Raw genomic sequence first — 21821 nt, 5'->3', positions numbered from 1 at the left:
CGGTGAAATTAATTATCCGCGCAAAAGCGAAACGTCACTCAGCCGATTGCGACGGTTTCAAGTTGACTTTGATCCCCTTTTCTGTAATGTAATGCTCTGGGGGGGCGAAGTGGGAGGTCGTCAAGAATAAGGGGAGTCATTCGGGATGAAATCGGGACAATCGAGACTGCTGTACTGCCCGGACCGCGGGAAACCCGACCCGACGCTCTTTGATGTGCGCGATGTGTGCGGTGGTAATGATGGCTGGGACCGGGTGATTTTTCTGGATTCACGAAGAAATACGCTCAATTGCAAGGTACACTTCGGTGGATTTCAGAATTACATCAGAGTCAGAGATTGCTTACTGAGTAGCATATCTGTCGCAAGGCAATCCCAACCGTAATCGGAGAAATTTATTTAGAGTTTGACACTTCAGAAGTTTTAAAAATAAATCTTTGGCAAACAGTTTTTGTGATCCTGAAAGGCAGTCGAAGATGCTTGATCAATTATTCATTGTTCATTCTCTTTCTTTGTATTACAACCAGTCTTGTAAACGGTCGATATTTGTGGTGAGCCTTTGCTCGAAAGTTACGGCTCAGTATGTACTGTGAACGTGACGAAGAATGCATTGCTCGGCTCCAACAGTCACATCAGAAATAAATGCACAGTCGCGAATACGACCGTCAGCTGAACGTTTAAATGTTTTCTCTTTCTATAGAACGTACACAGAAGAGTGATTAAAATATGTTATTTACATTCTCCCATTCGTAGTCATACCAAACCTTTAATTTTGGCTAATTTGATTGATTGTCATTCGACTGTCAATGATATGAATGTTTTTTCTCTCTCTTTATTCTGTTTTCGAGCGTAGCTTCACACAGGCATCACCATTCATACATATCCATAGACGATGAGTGGTACATACACGGATTGCTCATATCCAAGCAACCGTCAACCTCTCCTCTATCAATTAAAAATGTGTTGAACACTGTTGTTGAACTGCAGAAGGATGAACATCAAATGAATAAAACTAAAAAATGCCAAGATGTCATATAACATTTTTAATTCGACGGTCGATTGAATCTTCATTTTATAATGTTCGTTAATGGCACAGCACATATGTCTCCATAAATAGTCATACGATGGTGACCACGAGCGAGACTGATTACAATAGCTATAGCGGCGTTAATTTTCACAGTTGACTAACACTCGGTCACACGCAATAATATATTTGTTCCAACACCACCATCATTCAAAAATTCTTCACCACTTCGATCTACCTTTGGCAACGCATAAGAACGACATCAACGGGTGTCTGTGATGCAAAAATATACAAGCGCGCTCTACCAGAAGGCATCAAAATCGACGCGGTGTATAATTTGATCGATCGTCCATCTTCAATTTGAATGTGCGAACAGGATCGCTCCGCTGTGTTTGTGACATTCTTCACTTCCAACTTAATATGAACTCTTAGAACCGAGTTGTCTCTCGCGATTCCTTCGTATCAAGCAAAACCGCTGCGTATGTGTGACATCAGCATCAATAAAAACATTCAATTGTTTGTTGGCTGTAGTGAGACTTTGTAAAAAAAAACCCAAATGGCTTCTCTTATGCCCACAACCTTTGCAACTAGCACGGGCAGAGCTTAGTTAGGGGCAATATTTCTTCCATCTACAGTGGCCGTAGAACGAACACTGCATTTGCATTTCGAGCGAGCGATTCACAAACGCTTGATTTGTAGTGGTGTATAAAAATTGTGCCACTGCATTAGTCACTCGTTTTTGATGACAGATGTGAACACTGAAAAAAATTGTATGGAAGAATGGGAAGGCTCCCAATCGTCGCCGATTCAAACTATTTACGGAGAATTGTAATGCATAGAATACGGAACAAATTTTGAAGAATTTCCGATACAATTAGTTTGCGAACCTTCAGAATCCGTTCGCAGCAAAAATAGTTATCGACTTCGAAACTATTTCATAAAAAACGTGACATATTTCCCGATCTAATTCTCTTACTGAAAGACGTAGTCCTATGTAAAAAAAAATCATGGTAATTCAAAAAAGTACACAATTAGTTCTCGACGCCAAAATAGTCTTAGCTTTCGATAAAAACAAAAGTGTGTAAACAGTCATCAAACTGCATCAAACTTTTTTCGAAGCAATTTCGATTCAAAATCTGGATTACAAACCCAATAATTTCACACTCGAACTTAGCATCCCACATTTAAGTTCCCGACATCAATTCAAAAACATGTTCGAATTTCAGATTCCAGATTTGGATTACATATTCAGATTTTCATATAAAAGATTTAGACCAGATTCAGATACCAGATTCAAATTCCAGATTCAGATTGCAGATTGTGATACCAGATTCAGATTCCGGACTCATATTCCAGATTCAGATTTCATATTTGTATTCAGGCTCGAACTCGAATTCGGATTCGGATTCAGATTCAGATTTAGATTCAGATTCCAGATACAGGTTTTGGATACAGATTCCAAATTGAAATTCCAGTTGCCAGATTAAGATTATAGATTCCAGATATCAGATATAGATTCCGAATTCAGATTCCAGATTCACTTTCAGATTCCAAATTCTTTTTCCAGATTCCAGATTTGGATTCTGATTCCAAATTGAAAAGCAGATTATAGATTCCAGATTTAGAATCAGATTCAGATTCAGTTTTATATTCAGATTCACATTGCAGATTCCTGATTTCAGATTCCAGGTTCTAGATTCCAGATACAGATTTCAGATACAGATTCCTGATTCAGATTCAGATTCCAAACTAAGAATTCAGATTCCAGCTTTCAGATTATTCTCGTTTCTAAATTTCAAAATCAGATTCTGTACTCAAAATCGAGACTAATATAACAGGTCCCATATAGATTGAGATATATAAAATTCTATACAAAAATTTCGAATTTCCCATTCGCATTCTAAATTAGAATCAAAGCCTCGAAATCTTGATTCTGATTCATATTAAAGAGGCTTTGAGATCTAGCGTCAAGACTTCGGATTCCATATTTTAGATTCTTATTTCCAAATCCCAGATTGTTACAAAATTTAATACCAAAACCAAGTTTCGGTTCCAAGATTCAGTTTGTAAAGTTTCTCGATTCACGCTCCAAAATCAAAAAAGATTAGTTCCCGCACTCCAGATGTAATTGAAGAATTTGAAATGTTTCGAAATTTCAAAATTTCGATCCGGATGGCACCTTTAAGACCCTTTAAGGTGAATCTAAATCCCATATGAGATATCAAAATTCAGATTCAATCTCAGATGTGAACTTGTGATTCAGATATCAGATTAATATAGTTGCACATTTTTGTATTCTACATTCAATATTCCCAGATTCCTAGAATTCTAGATTCTAAACTCCGGATACCATTATCGATTCCAGATGCGGATTACGCGTAAATTCCAAATTCAAATACTATATCAAGATCCAAATCCCAACTCCAAATTATCAATTCCAGATTCTCGATCCTTAAGATTTCGATTGAAATTCGAAATCCTAAAATTAAATGCAGATCTAATTACAGATTTATATCCAAAAAATCAGATTCATATTTGGTTAACAACTGTAAAGCATTCCTAGTTCCAGCTGCGTAACCAGTTGAACCATTCAGATGCTAGATTATACATTTAAGATTTTAGATCACAAAGCTGAGACGAAATTTCAGATTTCGAACTCCTGAACTCGGATTCCGATTTCTAGACTCCTGCAGATTTCATATTTAAGGCTCCGAAGATTGCATGTTCCAAACTTCAAATCTATATTCGGAATCTAAAATACAAAAACACAAATCCTGGTTTTATTTAAACCATATCAACATACATCTATGCTCGGTCCAAATGATACCTCCCAGGCCATGAAGATATTACTTTGAGAGTGCCAGATTCTTGATTCGTATTCGAATTCAGATTTTAGATTCAGATTCAGATTCCAGATTCGTATTCGGATTTGGATTCGGATTCTGACTCAAGATTCAGAAATTCTAGTTTCCAGGTTCAGATTATAGATTCCAGATTCCAGAATTCAGATTCAGGTTTCAAATTGAAATTCCAGATTTCAGTTTTTAGTTTCAGATTCTAGATTCAGATTCCAGATTCAAATTCCAGGTTCAGATTGTAGATTCCAGATTTCATTCAGATTCCAGATTCAGATACCAGATTCAGACTACAGATTTCAGACTCCAGACTCCAAATTCCAGATTCTAGATACAGATTCCAGATAAAGATTACAGATTCAGACTCCAAATTGGAATTTCAGTTTTCAATTTAAGATTATAGATTCCAGATTTCAGATTAAGATTCCAGATTCAGACTACAGATTCAGACTTCAGATTCCAGATTCCAGATGAAGATTACAGATTCAGACTCCAAATTGAAAATTCAGTTTCTAAATTCAGATTATAGATTCCACATTTCAGATTCAGTTTCCAGATTTAGATTCCAGATTCAGATTCCATATTCCATATTCCAGATCCAGATTCAGATTCTAAATAAGGGGCTTAGAATGCAAGGGGTGTAAGTGACTTGATCGATTTCTCTTCGTCAACTTTTTCTTTGAGTAATAACTGAACTGCAAAAACGTTCCAGTTTGAGTTTGCTATAGAATCCGATAGATGACGTTCTGACCTATCTTCCACATTGTCAAATGCAGCTGGGAATGAGTTTGCAGCTAAGTTATGACCAAAAGAGAGAGTCGATGTAGAGTAATCGATCAAATCACTTACACCCCTTTCATTCTAAGCCCCTCAAATGGAAATTCCATTTCCCAGATTCAGATTATAGATTCCAGATTTCAGTTTCAAATTGCAAATTTATATTCCAGTTTCAAGATTCAGATTCAAATTCGGATTCGAGATTTCATATTCCAGATTCTGCATTAGCAGTCTTTTTATACATTATTTCCATACACATCGTTTTTTCATCGAGTAGTACAGAACGAAAAAGAACACATCTCTGATTTAAAGATATTTTATGTAAAAAAAATCGTCAGCTTTCTAGAAACCTTGGTCCCGAGACCATGAAAATCATAAAAAACAAATACAATCAATAATAACGGAAACAAAATTTAAATTTTCTGCAACTGAAGTATCTTGCCTAGAAAGACGAGGTGATTGAGTTTAATGTGATTTGTCGATCATTAGAATCGGTTTAGTAGTTCAAAAGTTAGGAATTTTTGAAAAAAGTCATTTTAGGAAAAAAGTGAAAAAAAAATATTTTTGGGACCACCCTAAAACCGAAATGGTCACCCTAACGAAAAAAATAAAATATACGGATCTAATTGTTTCAGATAAATCTCCCACTTTTCTCGAAAATCTGAGAACTATTATATCGGTTTAGCATGGAATGGCTGTATTTATAGAAATATATGTTCGATATACTTTTAGCTTACGAACGCTCATATTAGATATTAGCGGAAAAAATTAAACAATTTGTTTTTCTTACATACCTATTCTGATGGAGAAAGCAGAACTACGATCCGAAGAATGATAGCAAATGTATATGGAGAAAAAAAATGTCATGTGCACAAATTTGTTCTAGAAAACTACCCTAGATTTAAACAAAAATGAGTTATACTGGATGACAGAAAAATATAAATAAAAAGGATGGTCTGTTCGAACTAACTTGGATGGAACATTGAAAATTCACAGGTTAACAAATGTGTTAAGATCGACCGAAAAATTTCAACGAAATGAAGAATCCTCCGTTCCTTCCGAAAACTGTCCCCATGAATGAACCAGCGGCACACTTCACGGCTTATCAACGCCCACTCGCGGGCTACCTAACCTTGCGCGGCCGATAATAACTCAATTAGCTATGCGGGACACTTTTGCCAGCCGGAGACCGAGTCCAAACCGTGCACTCTCTATGTGTGTGGAACCAATTAAAACAATTTAAACAAATTCTCCACTTTTGTTCCGTCCAATCAAATTACTTCATCTGTGCTGGAGGCGGCTTGTCAGCTACGCGGACTACGCGCGAATCCCTCCACTGTGAGCCGAGACGCCAGAGGATTAATATTTCCCGAAAAGTCCGTTAAATTTCAATTTTCCGTACATAATCTCAACCCATTTAACCGTCAATCTCGCCTCCGTAACCAGCCGTGGTCACTCGCAGCCACAGGTTTGTTGCTGTTGTGGTGCCTTCCCCCGTCATCGTCCTCGTCGTCGTTTGTTAGTGAAGTTCATTCATAAAAATGAGCCTGCCAACAACAACAACAACAACCATCAGCAATCCGATTAACTCACGCGCCGCTTCGGATTATCTTGTGATGTTCCCCCGGTTTTGTTTTTCTTCTTTCTCTTCTGCTCCCCAATATGGGGTCCGAGTGGAGTGAACGGACAGAAATAAGGGACTCCAAGCGACGAACCTTCGGAGTAGAGATGCTTCGAAGCGCGCGCCGCGCTCAATTGCCTAGCACCAGAAAATGATGTTGTAGTTGCTGCGTTGAGTGGAACAGGAAAAAAAAGGCAATACTCTTGTTCAGACGCGGAGAAACACGAGCGATAATAAACCTCCCCGACAAATACATCATGCGATGATGAGATGAGCGATCTGTTCGGGTAGGGAAGAGCGGGACGCGGCGGGGACAGGGTTCGTTAATAACTGGAAAAGTAGATGATGCTGTGCGGAGATGCTATGTGAACTGATGATGGTTAGCCGTAAGAAGATCAACAGAAGCAGAAGACACTCATCGCCCGTCAGAAGTTGTTCTACTTTGGACACTGGGCCCGAGACCCGCGTAAAAATGAGAACGAACTCCAGCTCTTAGCGGGGACACGTAACAGAAAAGGGAAGAAGCGAATCGGTTGGGAGGGGTGTTTCCGGACACTCTCAGTGCAAGAGTCTCGGGACTGCCTCGAGAAAATCGTATTATGATTTACAAGGTTTTAATTTTTATTACCCATTAGAGCCGGGTGGAAAGCCGTTCGGCAATGGCACTGAAAATCCCAACCGACGGCGTTTGGGTTTGGGTATAAGTCGGGGAACGTGCGAAATTTAACCTTTAATTTTATGGGCCTGCTCCCGATATGGTTCCACCCGGTGCTTTGGGTGGATTGAAAAATGGTCCATGAAATTCGATACTGCTTGGCGCACGCCAGGCAACTACAAATTTTCATTACTTCTAACAGGTCGTTAAACGGGTAGTGCTATGGAGCCCCCCTTTTGCGGCCTTCTTTTAATAGAGATTCAACCGCGCCGAATTGGCAATGAGCATATGATCGTAGCGAGTAATTGGTTTGATGTTTACCTTCTTTTTTTTTGTTTGCTCCACAGATGTACCGACACAGATGCCACCGCTGACGCCCGGAACGAACAAAAAGCTAACCGAGGTCCTGTACGCGTCCTTCGCTTCCTGGGAGAAAGTGGTGCACTCCTACAAAATTACCAAAGGTGAGTGAGCGGTTCGATTTGTTTTCGAAACTTTAATCCAGTGATTTTCAAACTATTTTTGGGCAAGAGACCTCTTTGCTAGAATGATGTGATACCATCGACCCCTATAGCCAAGTTTCCTTAAAAATTTCCCAATTCAAAAACTTGTGTTGGGTAAATGAGTAAACTTAACATCATTTTCTCATCAATATGAGTATTTATTTTTATATTCAGTAAATATCAAGTGTAATTAATAATTATTAATACAAATTACCATCAAATAATAACTTGTGTTAATTAATGGGGGTCGATTTTTAAACCTCTGTGCGAATTCGGTTTCCCAGGGGTTGACATAAACGAAAACTAAAAAACGTGATTTATTTTCTGATTTGTCACTCTTACTGAAAGTCGTAGTCTTACGTCGAAAGAATACACTGCGGTATTACTTAAAGTGGCATGATTTTGTAACTGCAGACTCTCATCCACTCAACGAAACTAAATCTAAAAATCCCGATTTATTTCAATACCCCGCACCGGCAGAGTATTGCGGTATTGACCATGTGTCGAAACCTTTCTCATTCATCACATATTTCAGCACGCGGTGGCGGAGGGTATCAATGAGTAACCTAAGGATTTTGGCCGATTTGGCAATATGAACAAGCATTACACTTTTTTTTTAATTCTCTTCCTCCCTTCCTTCGGTGATTTATATAGGTTTTAAACATAATTCGGCTCTAAAAAAATGTTTGATGATGATAACGATGTCAACTGGCAAAGATGGTCAATTTAGGGCCCTGAGTTTTGAACTCATGATCAATCGAATGTAAGCGAACTTGCAACCAATGTGGCTACGATGATCCTGACGACCTCTAGCCTTGACTGGTCAATTCGGAAAACAAAATTATACTCTAGGTTTTGAGAAAGGCCATTTGGTATGCCTCGAAGCCCCTACCGTCTGGTCGCCATCTGGATGACTAATGAATCATAAACCACAGGTGAAACCACAGTTGCGTGCGAGCTAGCAAGCACAACACAAAGATCGGACATCATTCATGCCTTTAATTTCACACACATATAAACACACAGCTTGATACAAGAATGGAAGTTATTGCGAAGCTGGAGTACATTTTCGTTCACATTCGCTACACACCCTCGAAGAAGAGGGAGCCCTCTGTCGCAAAGTGTGCTATGACAAAGAATATGCCAGTAGCATACAATAATTTTCTGTACGGATATAGAAAAGGGACCGGAATTTTGGAATATGGACATTAGGGTGCCAATGAATGTGAGCAAAAAAATCGGCTCTAAAATTTCAAAAAGTTATCCAATACAAAATGTTCAGTACCTCAAAAAAACACCCTATGCAAAATATCAGCTCAATTGGACTTGAGGGAGAGTGGTGCAAAGCGGTCAAAGTTTGAGTTTTAAAAACCAAAAAATCACCCAAAGGAAATGTTAAGGAAAGGAAATCGGGATCTTCAAAAAAAAAAATTGTTGGTGCCAAATGTCTTAAAATTGCATGAAACGTCGAGATGTACTGTCATCTCGAAGAAATTTTTTTTTGCGTTTTTAGGGGGTAACTTTTCGAAATTCGAGATGACCATTTTCATTGACATCCTAATGGACATACACATTTATTTAGATACAACGTCTTTCTCTTGGAAGTATACGTTCAAATACCAGTAGGAAAACCTCACTGTTGCATGTTCTGGGGTTCGATCTCACCTCAAGCTTAATATAGAAGCAAATGTGTTTATAATTTGTGATCGATATCTGAATAGGAAGAAAAAAAATCTGGTGCGAGTTGGCAACGCAATTCAATCATCAAGTTAGTACGGAACCAAATAAACGGAAAGCGTTGATAGCCTACGACGTTTCTCTTCATCCGCAATTTGTTGTAGAAGAATCCAAAAGTGCTGACGTATACGTGATACACGAATCAACTGGTGCTTTCGTTGTACGGGCAATGAGAGAGTAGAGAGGAAATACTGCAATTTAAGCTTCGCAATTTCTCGATGGTTCGCAGAGATATTTGCACCAATCGATAGGAAATATTTCTACTCGCGCAGCTCAGTGCAAACATTCTGTCCAAAAGTTGAGAGTTGTTGTTGAATGGAATAAGGGTTCGGCTCTGAAGTATGTTGTATACAGATAACGAACACTATTTCATCAGACACGTACCGGCAAGAGCCGACAAATAATGATATATTCATATTGTTAGACAGGTAAATTCGCGTTGGCGATATTGAGCTTTCTAGCATGAGTTTAGAAATCGACATAGACTATAATGGATTTTCAGGTGGAATGAACACATTTTCAAGATGAAAATTATGAATGAAAATAACTTTTCTATATCTAATATGTAAATGTTATATATATGATATGAAGATCTACAGTGTCGACGTCTGGTAGCTATATCCATTTAGTGATAGGCTGACAAAATCAGGAATGAAAACAGGACACGTAACCCAAAAAAAAACAAAATGCCGCTTTTTGAAGAATTTATGAATGAGTGAATTAAACCAAGAATAAAGCTCTCTACAACGAATTTTGTTCGCTCATATTCAGATGACTGAGAGATTTCAAGAAGCATTTTAAAATTTTCAGAAGTTCTATCATAAAATTTGTCACATTTCAAATCGAAATTTTGTTTCAAAATTTTGTTTTTCAACAAGGCAATAAATATTTGAAAGACCACCAACTGATCTCTGGTAAAAAGCAACTATTGCTTGAGGCTGTTCGTAAACATTCACAGCGAAGGTTTCAAAATTGATTGCCAAACAATCAATTTTATGTCGATGACAGCTGTGTAAAATCTCTGCGAAGACAATGAGTAAAATTTAAATCCAAATTTTTGATCTATTTGTAGCAATGTATTGGTAAAACCTATAGCTACACATTACTCTCTTTAGTTTTTGGATATCTTGCTTCTAGAAAGAATGACGGCTAAAAACCCAAAAAAATCAGATTCTAAATTTTTTTTAAATTATGTACTCTTTCCATAACGGTGAACAGGCTCAAAAACAAAAACGTTCAGTTTTGTGTCGAAGCCCATAAAAATTATAGATAGAACTCAGGGCAGAATAAAATTTTAATTTTGGTAGCAACACCGGCACCCTCAATTTGTCAATAAATATACATGACAACAGCTGAACCAGTTTGAATGTGGCAACCGCCAAATGGAAGGTATTCTAATTCTAGATGTCGCTATCGAATATGATTCGAATCGTTCAACTGGTTCCGGAGATATGGTCGGAACAAGTTCCGGTAAATCTGGAATACGGAAAAGATAGGAATTTGATATAAGGGCAAATCTATCCTAAGCACCTAAAACCACACCACAATTCAATTACTAGTTCGATGGAACCTAGGTCCTAGTCCTTTCACAAAACGTGATCCTGTAATGTAGACCTGGGGATTCCAAAGTCTTGGAAGCACGTTTGACAGAATCTTCACCAACGATAGCCTCTTTTGCAAGGGTGAGGTTCTCCTGGGACCCACTCCCACTATTCGATTTCCTTGGATGCTGCGAGGCATCTGAAGTAGATGGAGAATATGTCCCAGGAACCTTCAACTAACTGGAAATCATGCCGGGCTTACTCCACTCAAAGGGTGACGGTCTTACCCGAACAGCATACATTTTTAAGGTGACTATTCCTATTAATTTATTGGTTTAACTTAACTCAACTCGAATCCCAGTGATGGTTAACAATCCAGGGGACAAACTGTACAACAACGAAAAAGGATTTGGAACCTCGTTCAAGAATAAAAGCTTAAATTCCACTACCGAAAAATTACATCCGGTTGCCCATAATCGGCACTCGCGTTTGTTTTGATTAATATTTGAACATCTGACGAATCACGGTGGGTTGAATTTGTTTTAAAACGTCTAAAATGATAAATACTAACATGTAAAGTATTCAAAAACATAGTTAACTAGAGTTTTCTATTAAATCTCAAGGGGTCTTACCCCCCGTGACAGATTTACCCCCAGTTCCCTTACGTTTGGTCAGCCTATTTAGAGAGGCATATTATTCTCTATCAGTTTACAAGGTCCGAAGGCAGTTTTAGATTGTTCAAATTTCAATTAAAAAATCATGCTACTATACTAATAGTAATAAAAATAACTGAATAACTTAAAAGTTATTTCAAAAATGTTGATGCATTCTAATATCCGAAGCGAAAAACAAGCGGATTGAATTCCGTAGTTCTACGTCGAAAATGCGGTCGTGTCCTAGATACAACCCCTTACAATTTTTTTAACCCCCGACTTTCTGGTCCCACTACCCCTGTGAAATTTGTCGTTTTCAAGAAAAAACTATGGATGGATTATACCTATGATATAACCGCAAGGTTGACATAGGACTGCCGTTGGCTTAGTAATCAATTGTATTTCTTCAATTAGCAATAATCCCAGCTCAGATGTTCCTCATTGGGTACGATATCGCCGCTGCGCAGTGCTATCTTTTGTGTATTGATTAAATTATTGATTAAAATAGTGAATGAATGAAACTATTTACGAATTCAATTGCAAACAAATCTCAATTTAAGTCAGTTCATGCGTTATAATAGTAGTTATCGCACAAATAGTTATCAACATTTTGCCTAATCATCAAACGGTATGCGTGGAAGTTCAGTGAGCTGGCGACATGAAGGGATATCATCCAATGCAGTCTTGAATAATCGAGCCAAAGCGTTGCATTTGTACCCGCTTTTGTAGACCGTGATAACAAAACGAATTCGGGAGTGTAAATATGGTTGGGGGTATAAAAGTATTGCCAACTTGAATGTATCTGCAATGCTGATTCTCTCAACTTCTTGATTTCGGAATCTGTATTGGGGAAACACATTCCGGTTTGCAAAAATACAAGCGAGTACAAAAGTACTCGTAGTTTGCATCTTTCCCCAAGCTTTATTATTTTGAAGTCTGTATTAGGGAAATATTCCAATTAGCAAAAACGCAAACGAGTACGAAAGATTCCACTGCGTGCATCTAAATTTCTATGCCGATTTCCACAGGCTCCATGGTTTTGAAGTCTGTGTTAGAGAAATATTCCGATTTCCAGAAACGCAAGCGAGTACAACAGTACCCGCAGCTTGCATCAATTTTGCAATGTCGATTTCCTCAGGCTCCATGGTTTTGAAGTCTGTGTTAGGGAAACATCCATCAATTCCAGCGATCGTACCTCAATCGTTGCGCAATCGTAACTGAGTGTATTTCCGAGTGGCACTCGCTTATACACCGATTGGTGTGATTTCAATAGCCTGTTTTGAAAGCAATTTTAGGGCCATTGAAACAAGTTTTTGGATCAAAAAGTAACAAGTATATAATGCGTAGACATTTAATCTTTCGATTGAAGTGTTTATCATACCATTTCGTTCAGTTGTTTAGGAGCTATTAACGCTCGAAATCTCGTTCTCCGGCGAAACGCTTTCGTTTTCGAAACTTTGAACTTACACCCCAGTATAGAAATGAAAGACGTAGTCTCACGTCAAAAATTCAAACTTTGACGTATTTGCGGCACTAGTAAATGAACTCCAATTGAACTGACATTTTGCATGGGGCATTTTTTCGCGGGAATCATCGTTTACATTGCATTTGTTTGCATTCAAATGAATATCGGTCCTATGATCCCGAGTTAAGAGGTTCAGGAATCTACTTCAGAACAATGATTCCTTAATAGTTGTCAACGTTCTTTATCATCGACGGAAACCAGAAAAAATCATTGAAACAATTTATATGATTGAAATTCTTAGCAAATATCTGAAATTTGGTGTGCCTAGAATAATATTTTCCTGGGGATCCATAATTCTATTTAAATTTTACACTGAAAACATTAATAGGTGGTAATTGATTTCTATAATTTTCCTAAAAAAATGCTTAGAGATGCAGAATAGTTCAACCAATCAATTGCAAGGCCCAGATTTCATCGAAGCGATTAATTTTTTACTCTTCATGTTAAGAAAAAGTCCTTCGGAATGCATCTTGAATGTTTTACATAATGACACCGACCCGGACTTCCAATGGGCTCCCCAAGCAACTGTTGGCGGTGCTTTGCAACGCTAAGATGCGCCCATATGTGCACTTCAACACGATTCACTCCACAATCTCGAGAACAAACAAATAAACGAGCAAAAAAGTCACCAAGATATGTACATCGCGATACGCCCATTTGCGTTTCTTCGAAGGTAACCAAACGCATCTTTCGCATCGAATCTACGGTCCGCGCGCATTTTTGCGCACATTCACAGCTTTTCAGCGCCTACTTAAAGCGTTCGCTAATTGAAACAATACAGCGGTAACAGGAGACGAGAAAAAAACGCAGAAACGCCGCGCACTAACTGACGTTTGTTGCGTTCGCGCTTGCGTTCGAAGGTCTGCGATTTCTGATATTCTGATTCTGATTCTGACACATTCCCGCAGACGGAGACTTTGTCGGAGACGAAGCTCCGTAGTTCTCTCTATCTTGATCCGACGATCAATTCCGGGGGCCTATGCAAAGTGAGCTGTAATGGTAATTATTTTGCGTTTTGCTTGGGTGGGTGGCAACCGAGTGTGTGTGTTAGTGTGTGCGTTTTTTTTTTTCGCAAGAAATTAACCATTTCTGAATAGAAGAAATCGGACAAACGAACGGACGATTCGACCTTGCAACAGCAGGCGAAACGTCTCCCAAAAAGTCAACGATGCACGGCAAAAAAAATCGCATTTATACAACAAAAACCAATCCAGAAAACAGTTTTCAATGTCAATGTATTTAATTTCTATTGTTCTGCTGTGTAATTTTAGCTGTGAGTCACTCGCCTACTTGTACTTTCCGACAGGTGGCAGTGCGCGGGGTGAGGAAGATGGCACTTTGTTATTTTCATCGTTTTACGAGCCTTTGTGTCTGTGTGAATCCTCCCCTGATTTGAACTTGAAAGTGCATCAACAACACGAGCGGCACACCGTTTTCTTGACAATTGAAAAGATGTTTTTGTTTTTTCTCAAATGTGTTTTTCTTCATTTTCAGACCCACGACAATGGACACCCGAGCATGTGATCATCTGGCTGAACTGGTCGATCAAAGAGTTCTCGCTCGAGAGCGTCAACAAGGAACCGTTCCTGAAGATGAGTGGCCGCGACATCGTTGGTCTAGGGCGGGAGGGTTTCCTAGCGATAGCACCCCCCTTCACCGGTGACATTCTGTGGGAGCATCTGGAAATTCTACAGAAAGGTAAGTCCCGAAAGCGTACGCTCCGCTAAGCGTCCACTTCGCCCTAATAACGCTAATCGAATCAATTGTGTACCCTCGTTTCAACGAGAAACGCCAATTATCCAATTCCAATCTGTGTACCCTTCGTTGGGCCCCTTCCACGCACACACAATCTGGCCCGCCTCGATCGAACTGTATAGCGATACACAAATCCAAGCAATCCGCGCGCCACAATTTCAATTGACCCGATCGGGGCCAGCCTGCCAACCGACGAAAGAGTAGAAGACGAAGGACGGGACACAGTGTACACACTCAAATTGAATCAGTCCCGGACGGCAAATCAAATTGTAAACTTCAATGAGTCAAATGACGTACACAGAGTGACGGGCAAAGGCGGCGGCAGGGTGACATGACCCTTCACTGATTTGATTATTTATTTTCATTGTTCCCATTACACGTCGAGCTACATCGGGCCAAGAACGGGGCGCTCATCGGAGTCGCGAACTCATCTTTCAAGCTGACATCTTGGCTCGAATCTAACTCGAACTGGTTAGGGATGGATGGATGGGTGGCGGGACGATCAGTTTTAATAGACTCTAATACCCGACTGCACGTTTTGATCTCTATATTTTTCTTGTAATTGAATGATAAAGGCATTTTTATTATATTATTATCGCTCCGCATCGGTCGGGGTGACATCTGGTCGCAACTCTTTTAAAAAGCCATATAAGTCAGGGAGAGTCCCCTTTTTTGCCTGAGTGTTTGCGCAAGCAAATCTTGGCCATAATCAAGTGAATTTTGTTGTACATTAGAAAGCGGTTCCCTTCATTGATGGTTTATCATATTATTATTATAAGAATCAAGGTTTGGTTTATTTATTTTTTTCAACTCTAACCTAGAAAGTTGATTAAGGCCAATTATCATTATAATTGAATCTGGGGAAGTCGGGAAGGGGAAGGGAAATGCAATGTGCAATTCTCCTCAACAAGCTGTGACCATTCCGGCGCCCAAACCAGTAATTACACATGCATTGCGCCATAAAATGGTAATAATGAAGCCGATGATCTAAACTTAAACACACGGTCGAGGCGAGAGCGCCCGACTCGCATTGACATATACACACTCAACAAAAACACAGCGTTCTGACAAATGAAAGTGGTACTTAATTGCTTGGCAAAATTAGCATTTCAAACGGCATTTGTGTTTGGCGTTCGTGAGAAGGGAAAAATCGGATGATCTGTATGTGTGGGTGTGTGGGTGTGGGTATGTATTCCGGATCCCATGCAAACTGCCGAATGGTCCCGCATTCGGACCAATTGAGCCGTTCAAGTGTCCACTCAATTACGTGACAAAAGACGACGGGGTCACAACCGAAAACCAACAAAATCACAACCGTTTATGTCATGAGAAAACCCGCATTTTTCTCTTTCGGGGTATGCTTTCAATGGCTTTTCAATTGACTGCTGTCCGATTTTTGCTGTGGGAGTCTTGAGTTAGTGGTTTTCGTCATTTGTTTTGGGAAACCCGTAAGTGTCGGCTTTGAACGATGGGACGGTTCGGCTCTAATGGATTACAGATTGTCAACGATATGACGAGTATAACTTCGGAATGCTCTATTCGCTCGTTATTTTTTATCCATCTAGTTTAAGTAAAATTCAAGGTTTTAAACGAAATATATAAATGATACGAATGCCAAATTTAACTACATATACTCCTTATTGAAATGCACAAAATGTTTTGTTGCTTATAGAACTCTCATGTGTGGTACTGAAGTTCACCACAAGGGATCTAAATCTACATATAGATCAACAAAACATACAAGATACAAAAGATACAACTATTTTTTGTGCACAATTGCTTAAAAGCTGGAGGACAACAAATAGATAACTCACAAATCGAAAATTCTTAAAAATTTTATAATTCGAAAATAATTTACAGCAATTGACCAATCCAATAAAAACCTTAAAAACATAAATAGAAAAGCCCAAAAATCTCTAAGATTGAAAATTCAAAAAAAAATCAATCCAAAGATAGATAATCCCGAAAAGAAAAAATTAAATTTAAAATATTCATTCATTTTTTCCAAACATTAATTTATTTATTAAAATTTATTATCTTAAATTTCGAATTTCGGTAATTAAAAACCGAAAGGTGTAGATCAAAAAATCAACAATAAAATATCCGGAAATTATAAATCCCAAATCAAGAATAAAAATTGAAAATGTATTAAAAAAAATATTAGAAATATTATAATCTCAAATTAAAAAAAATTGAAAATAAAAATCCGAAATATTTAAAATCCAGACATTGAAGATCCAAAGAATGATAATCCCCTAAATTTAAAATCCAAATATTGAAAAAATTAAAACTTTCATAACAAAAAATTAATATTCCTAAATTAAACTTTCGAATAATTTTTTTTTTATTCCAAATTTTGAATTTATGGAATTTCAGACTTATCAGACTTATGTTATGAACTTTTAAATTGAAAATCCCTATTTGGAAACTCAATGATTTGAAAATTCGAAATTGATAATCTTAAAATAAAAAATACAAAACTGAAAATCCAAAAATGCAACTTCAGAAAATCCTGAAAATCGAGAATTCAAAAATTAACCATGCCATAAATTATCAACATCGAATTCCAAAAATTCGCAAAAAAATACAAATCCGAAAACTAAAAAACAAATTTTTTGAAAGAAATTAATTTTTCAATCGAAAAATTGAGAATCCGTAAATTCAAAATTCATAAATAAAAATCGCTAAATTTATGATCCGTAAACTGAAAAATCATTAATTTTGGGGTTTTCACCAAAATTGAAAATTCAACAATTAAATATCAGAAACTTAAAATCCCTAAAATTGAGAGTCCCTATCATTGAGAATTCCAATAATTAAAATCCCAAAATTGAAAATTCCGTGAAAGTTCAAAAATTTTAAATCAAAAATCTGAAAATTCAAAAATTTCAAAAATTATTCATGAATTATGAAAACCAAAAACCAAACACTTTAGATTCGAAATTGAAAATTCGGAAATGGAAAATCCCAAAAATTGAAAATCAAGACAAAAATCAAAAAAATTTAAAATGTAGATCCAAAAAAGATAAATCCCACAAATTCAAAATGAAAAAAAAAATGGATATTTAATTTGAAATTACCAAAATTACCAAAATTCGGAAAATTCAAATCCGAAAAATTAAAATCCAATCCAGAAATTTAAAATTCAGTAATTGAAAATCCCTAAAATTCCAAAATTTAAGATCTAAAGAAAATTTTAAAAAAATCAAAATTTCTACAATTTCAAAAATTCAAAATTCAAAAACTGAAAATCACCTATTATTGAAAATTCAAAAATTTGGAAGTTGTAAATTGATAATCTAAAAATTAAAAATGCAGAACTGAAAATTACAAAATGTGAAATGTATTTATTTTTATTTTTTTTTTTATCTTCGCTTATTTTTCGTCGGCCTATTTCCGCCACTTTAGTGCCAATCACCGACATCAGGGAGGCGACTCCACCTGTTCCTACCTATCAGACTCAACAACTCATGAGCCGGGCCAACTTCTTTTACTTCCGCTCCGAAGGAAGACGTAACCAGAGATTTTTCGCCTCAGAAAATCCCAACGACGCAAGCTGGGAAAAATGTGAAATGTATTGAAAATGTTGAAAATGTTGAAAATACATGAATATGTATTGAAAATATAAAAAGTCCAGTATTCTGAAATCAAAGATCCCATAAATTGAAAATTATTACTTTGAAAACCCAAAAACTGAAAACCTAAAAAAAAATTATTAATCAATTTTAGCTCGGTGAATTAAAATTCCGTAAATTTAAAAAATATTAAAAACTTCAAAAATGAAAATTTTTATTGAAATAAATAAATCTCAAATTTAAAATCGAAAATCCAAAATTAAAAATCTAATTCCAAACAAAAAAAACTGAAACATCCAATAATGTATAATTAAAACTCAAATACAAAACTTTAAAATTAAGAATTTGAAAAATAAATTAAGAAAAATTTAAAGAATTTTAGGAATTTTAAGAAATTATCAACAAAAATTTAAAATCTAGGGATTAAAAAACTACATAAAACTAAACTAAAACTCAAATGATTGAGAATTAGAAAGTTAAAAATCTATAAAATAGCAAAAAAAGAAAATTAAAAATAATAGAATCTCGAAGATCAAAGTTTAACCCTTTGCGGTCGTTTGTCTCCCCACCACAGCAAAGAATCATACTGAATACTATATTCAACAATGTAATTGTTTATATTTTTTCTAAACGAATTTCAATATCCAGTGAACTTGTTCAGGAATGTATACGGAGTTTCTATGAACAATAGGTAACGGTACTCGGTAGAAACAAAATATTATAAGCATGGAAAGATAAGAGGATCTTTTTGAAGAGAAATTAATTTCGACCGCAGAGGGTTAAAAATTTGAAAATTCAGAAAATAGAAACCCCAAAAATTAATAATTCAAAAATTCTAAATTCAAAAAAAATCAGTGAAATATGAAAAGTGGAATATTGGAAATCCGAATGTTAAAAACAAAAAAAGACACAACTCAAAAATTGAAATGCAAGCATTTAAAACAAAAGATTTTAAAATCACTACAATTAAATACATATTCAAACATTTAAAATTTCAATTTCATAAATTCAAAACTTTGAAGCTTCTAAATCAAAAACGTCGAAAATTCAAAAAATTCAAGTCCAATATTTTTTTCAGTACAAGAATTTAGAATCCACTAACTCAAATCCAAAAATTACGAATAATGAAATAGAAAACTCAGCAATTGAAATTTAAAAATCAGAATAAAAATTAAAAAACAGAAAATAAAAAAAAAATCTAATTGCAGAATAAAATGAAAATTTAGAAATTGAGAATCGCTAGGATTGGAAAGTCCGATGGAAAGTCAATCCGAAAATTCAGAATTCAAAATCCAGAAGTTGAATTGGAAAATCAAAAACTTCATTGAAAATGAAAATAATTGAAAATCCAAAGTTTTAAAAAACGAGCGTTGAATTAAAAAATTCAAAAATTGAAACCCATAAATAAAAGAAATGAAATTGAAAACCCAAAAATATTGATGTTGTATCAACATATTTTAATTCAAATAATTAAAATTTAGGAATTTCAATGATTTCAAAATCCAATATTAGAAAATGTATAAATTAAAAATCCGAAAACTGAAACTTCAGAATTTGAGAAAAATTGAGAAATGAAAAATGGAAAAATAACGAAAATCTGTAACATGAACCAAAACTGCAATCCATCGCTGAAGTGAAATTTATTTTATCTTTGAGTTCAGAAAAATGAGGACCGAAATACAAAATTTGTACTACACAACAATACAGTTTGGTATCTTCAATTTTGAAAATGAAAACCTTGCATCTGAATAAGAATTTTTTAATCATGTGACAGGGAATCTGAAATTGTGGATTTGAAAACTAGAACATAGATCAGAAAGCTGAGTCTGAAATGATAGAAATTGAAAACCTGGAATAAACATATGAGGTCTGAATCCGAATTCATGGTCTGATCTTGGAAACTAGAATTCGAAATCTGAAATCTCAATCGAACGTAATTCCATCATCTGTTACTCAAGAAAAATATTAATCTAAACCATAGATTCTTAATTGAGACCCATGTTAAACACGAGTGTGATATACGTGATCTAGTTTATTTCGAGTTTCTGGATCTCACATTCAAATTTTATATTTTTAAATTACCATCTGTACATTTATTCCACGATTTTGAAGAATGAAGATCTAAGATTTGCGATCTGAATTATAGGATGTGATGTCTGCATTGTATGACATGGACTTGTGATTGGAATGTAGATTGTTTTCGTATCATTATGAAAACTACGATTTGAGATCTGAACCTTAGGATTCAAAATCCAGTGTGTGTGAAATGTGAATCTGAGGCTAAATTCCTTATGTCGAAATTTAGGAATCTGGAATCACGTATTTAACCTCAAGCATTCGTCACATTCTTATAGTTCAATCAAATAAACAATAATTGCATCAGCCAATTTCCTTAGGGTAAAAAACGTGCACAATATTGCTCGCCACCGTCGTCATATTATATAGACACTTGACTGAAGATGCCACCACCCTCCAGCAGAGAATTCAATCACCAATCACTCAAATCCTTTACCCAAATTTGGGACGCACGCATAGGGGCCCCTCGGAATTCGTTCGCGTTCGTTCGCCCTATCCCTCCCCTCGGAACTGACACATAAATCGAATCAATTGCAGCCCATTACCGAACGAAAAAAAATGAAAACCAGGAAAACAGATCAAATTTTCTTATGATGCTCTTCCTTTTTCGTGCCAGATTGCGAAAAGGCCCTGCTGGACACCAGTGGCAGCGCGTCGACGTCCACGAACAGCGCCCTGTTCGACTGCGGCTCGACCGGGGCGGCCAGCAGTGGCGTTAGCGAACTCAGCGAGTACAACAGTGCCCTGCAGCGACTGAGCAACCAGCAGCAGCAGGACCAGCAGCAATTTGGCGGTGGCAGTGCTAGCAACCGTGTCAGTGCTGCCAGCAATTCCAACAACAGCAGTGGTGAGTTTTTTTTTGTTTTCATTCAATTTATTTTTTCCTTACTCCAATCTGAAACGGCGGTATCTTTCGAATCACAAATTATCGGTTAAAAGCCACCACCCAGAATCGACAAAAGTCTAGAAATGGAATGAAATCACAAGGACCGACGGTTCGGCCGTACTCGGAGAGGATAAAGGCAAAATAAGAGGGAAAAAATCACCATATAATTAGTTACATAAAGTGTATAGATATACACACACAAACATGCGCCCGAAGAGCGGGTAGGGGCTTCGGTTTTGGGTCTGAGAGTGCTTAGCGCGGGACAAGAGGCATATAATTTCGATATCTTTCAGCTGAGGCTGAGAAAAGAAATCATAATATAGTTTTTGATCTGAGAGGATTCGAGTCGAACGGAACCAAAAAAAAGTCTAACGCCCGCGGTATCTGTAGGTGGATTCGTTTTGATCACGCCCAATAATAAGGGGGATGAGGATTTTTGCGACTGTCAACACGGGGAAGCGCGTCGTTTGTGCATAACCCCAGGCATAATTAGAAGACGCCATTTGTAGATTTGTTGCAGTATTTTTGAGTACTGATCTTACGATCTTTTAGCGCTCACGTCAGCCTCGCACCGGTCACCTGCGGAGGAGGGGCCACAAAGAACACAAATTCACGGTCGACTTGAGCAGAAACAAAGGCTT

The 21821-nt window shown here is 36.9% G+C and overlaps 1 protein-coding gene across 3 annotated transcripts in view; it reads left to right on the top strand.

Annotated features, from left to right (window-relative positions):
• Positions 1-21821, top strand: part of LOC129766986 (ETS-like protein pointed) — a 281564-nt gene that overhangs the window by 184912 nt on the left and 74831 nt on the right. For all 3 annotated transcript variants that reach the window (XM_055767589.1, XM_055767597.1, XM_055767602.1), the window contains 3 exons: positions 7277-7393; positions 14383-14586; positions 20911-21141. In XM_055767589.1, coding sequence (XP_055623564.1) covers positions 7277-7393; positions 14383-14586; positions 20911-21141 — 552 coding nt within the window. The remainder of the gene's footprint in view (positions 1-7276; positions 7394-14382; positions 14587-20910; positions 21142-21821) is intronic.

Source organism: Toxorhynchites rutilus, chromosome 1, assembly GCF_029784135.1.
Source record: "Toxorhynchites rutilus septentrionalis strain SRP chromosome 1, ASM2978413v1, whole genome shotgun sequence".
In the NCBI taxonomy this organism is placed as follows: Eukaryota; Metazoa; Arthropoda; class Insecta; order Diptera; family Culicidae; genus Toxorhynchites; species Toxorhynchites rutilus.
This window is presented reverse-complemented; position numbering and strand designations above follow the sequence as displayed.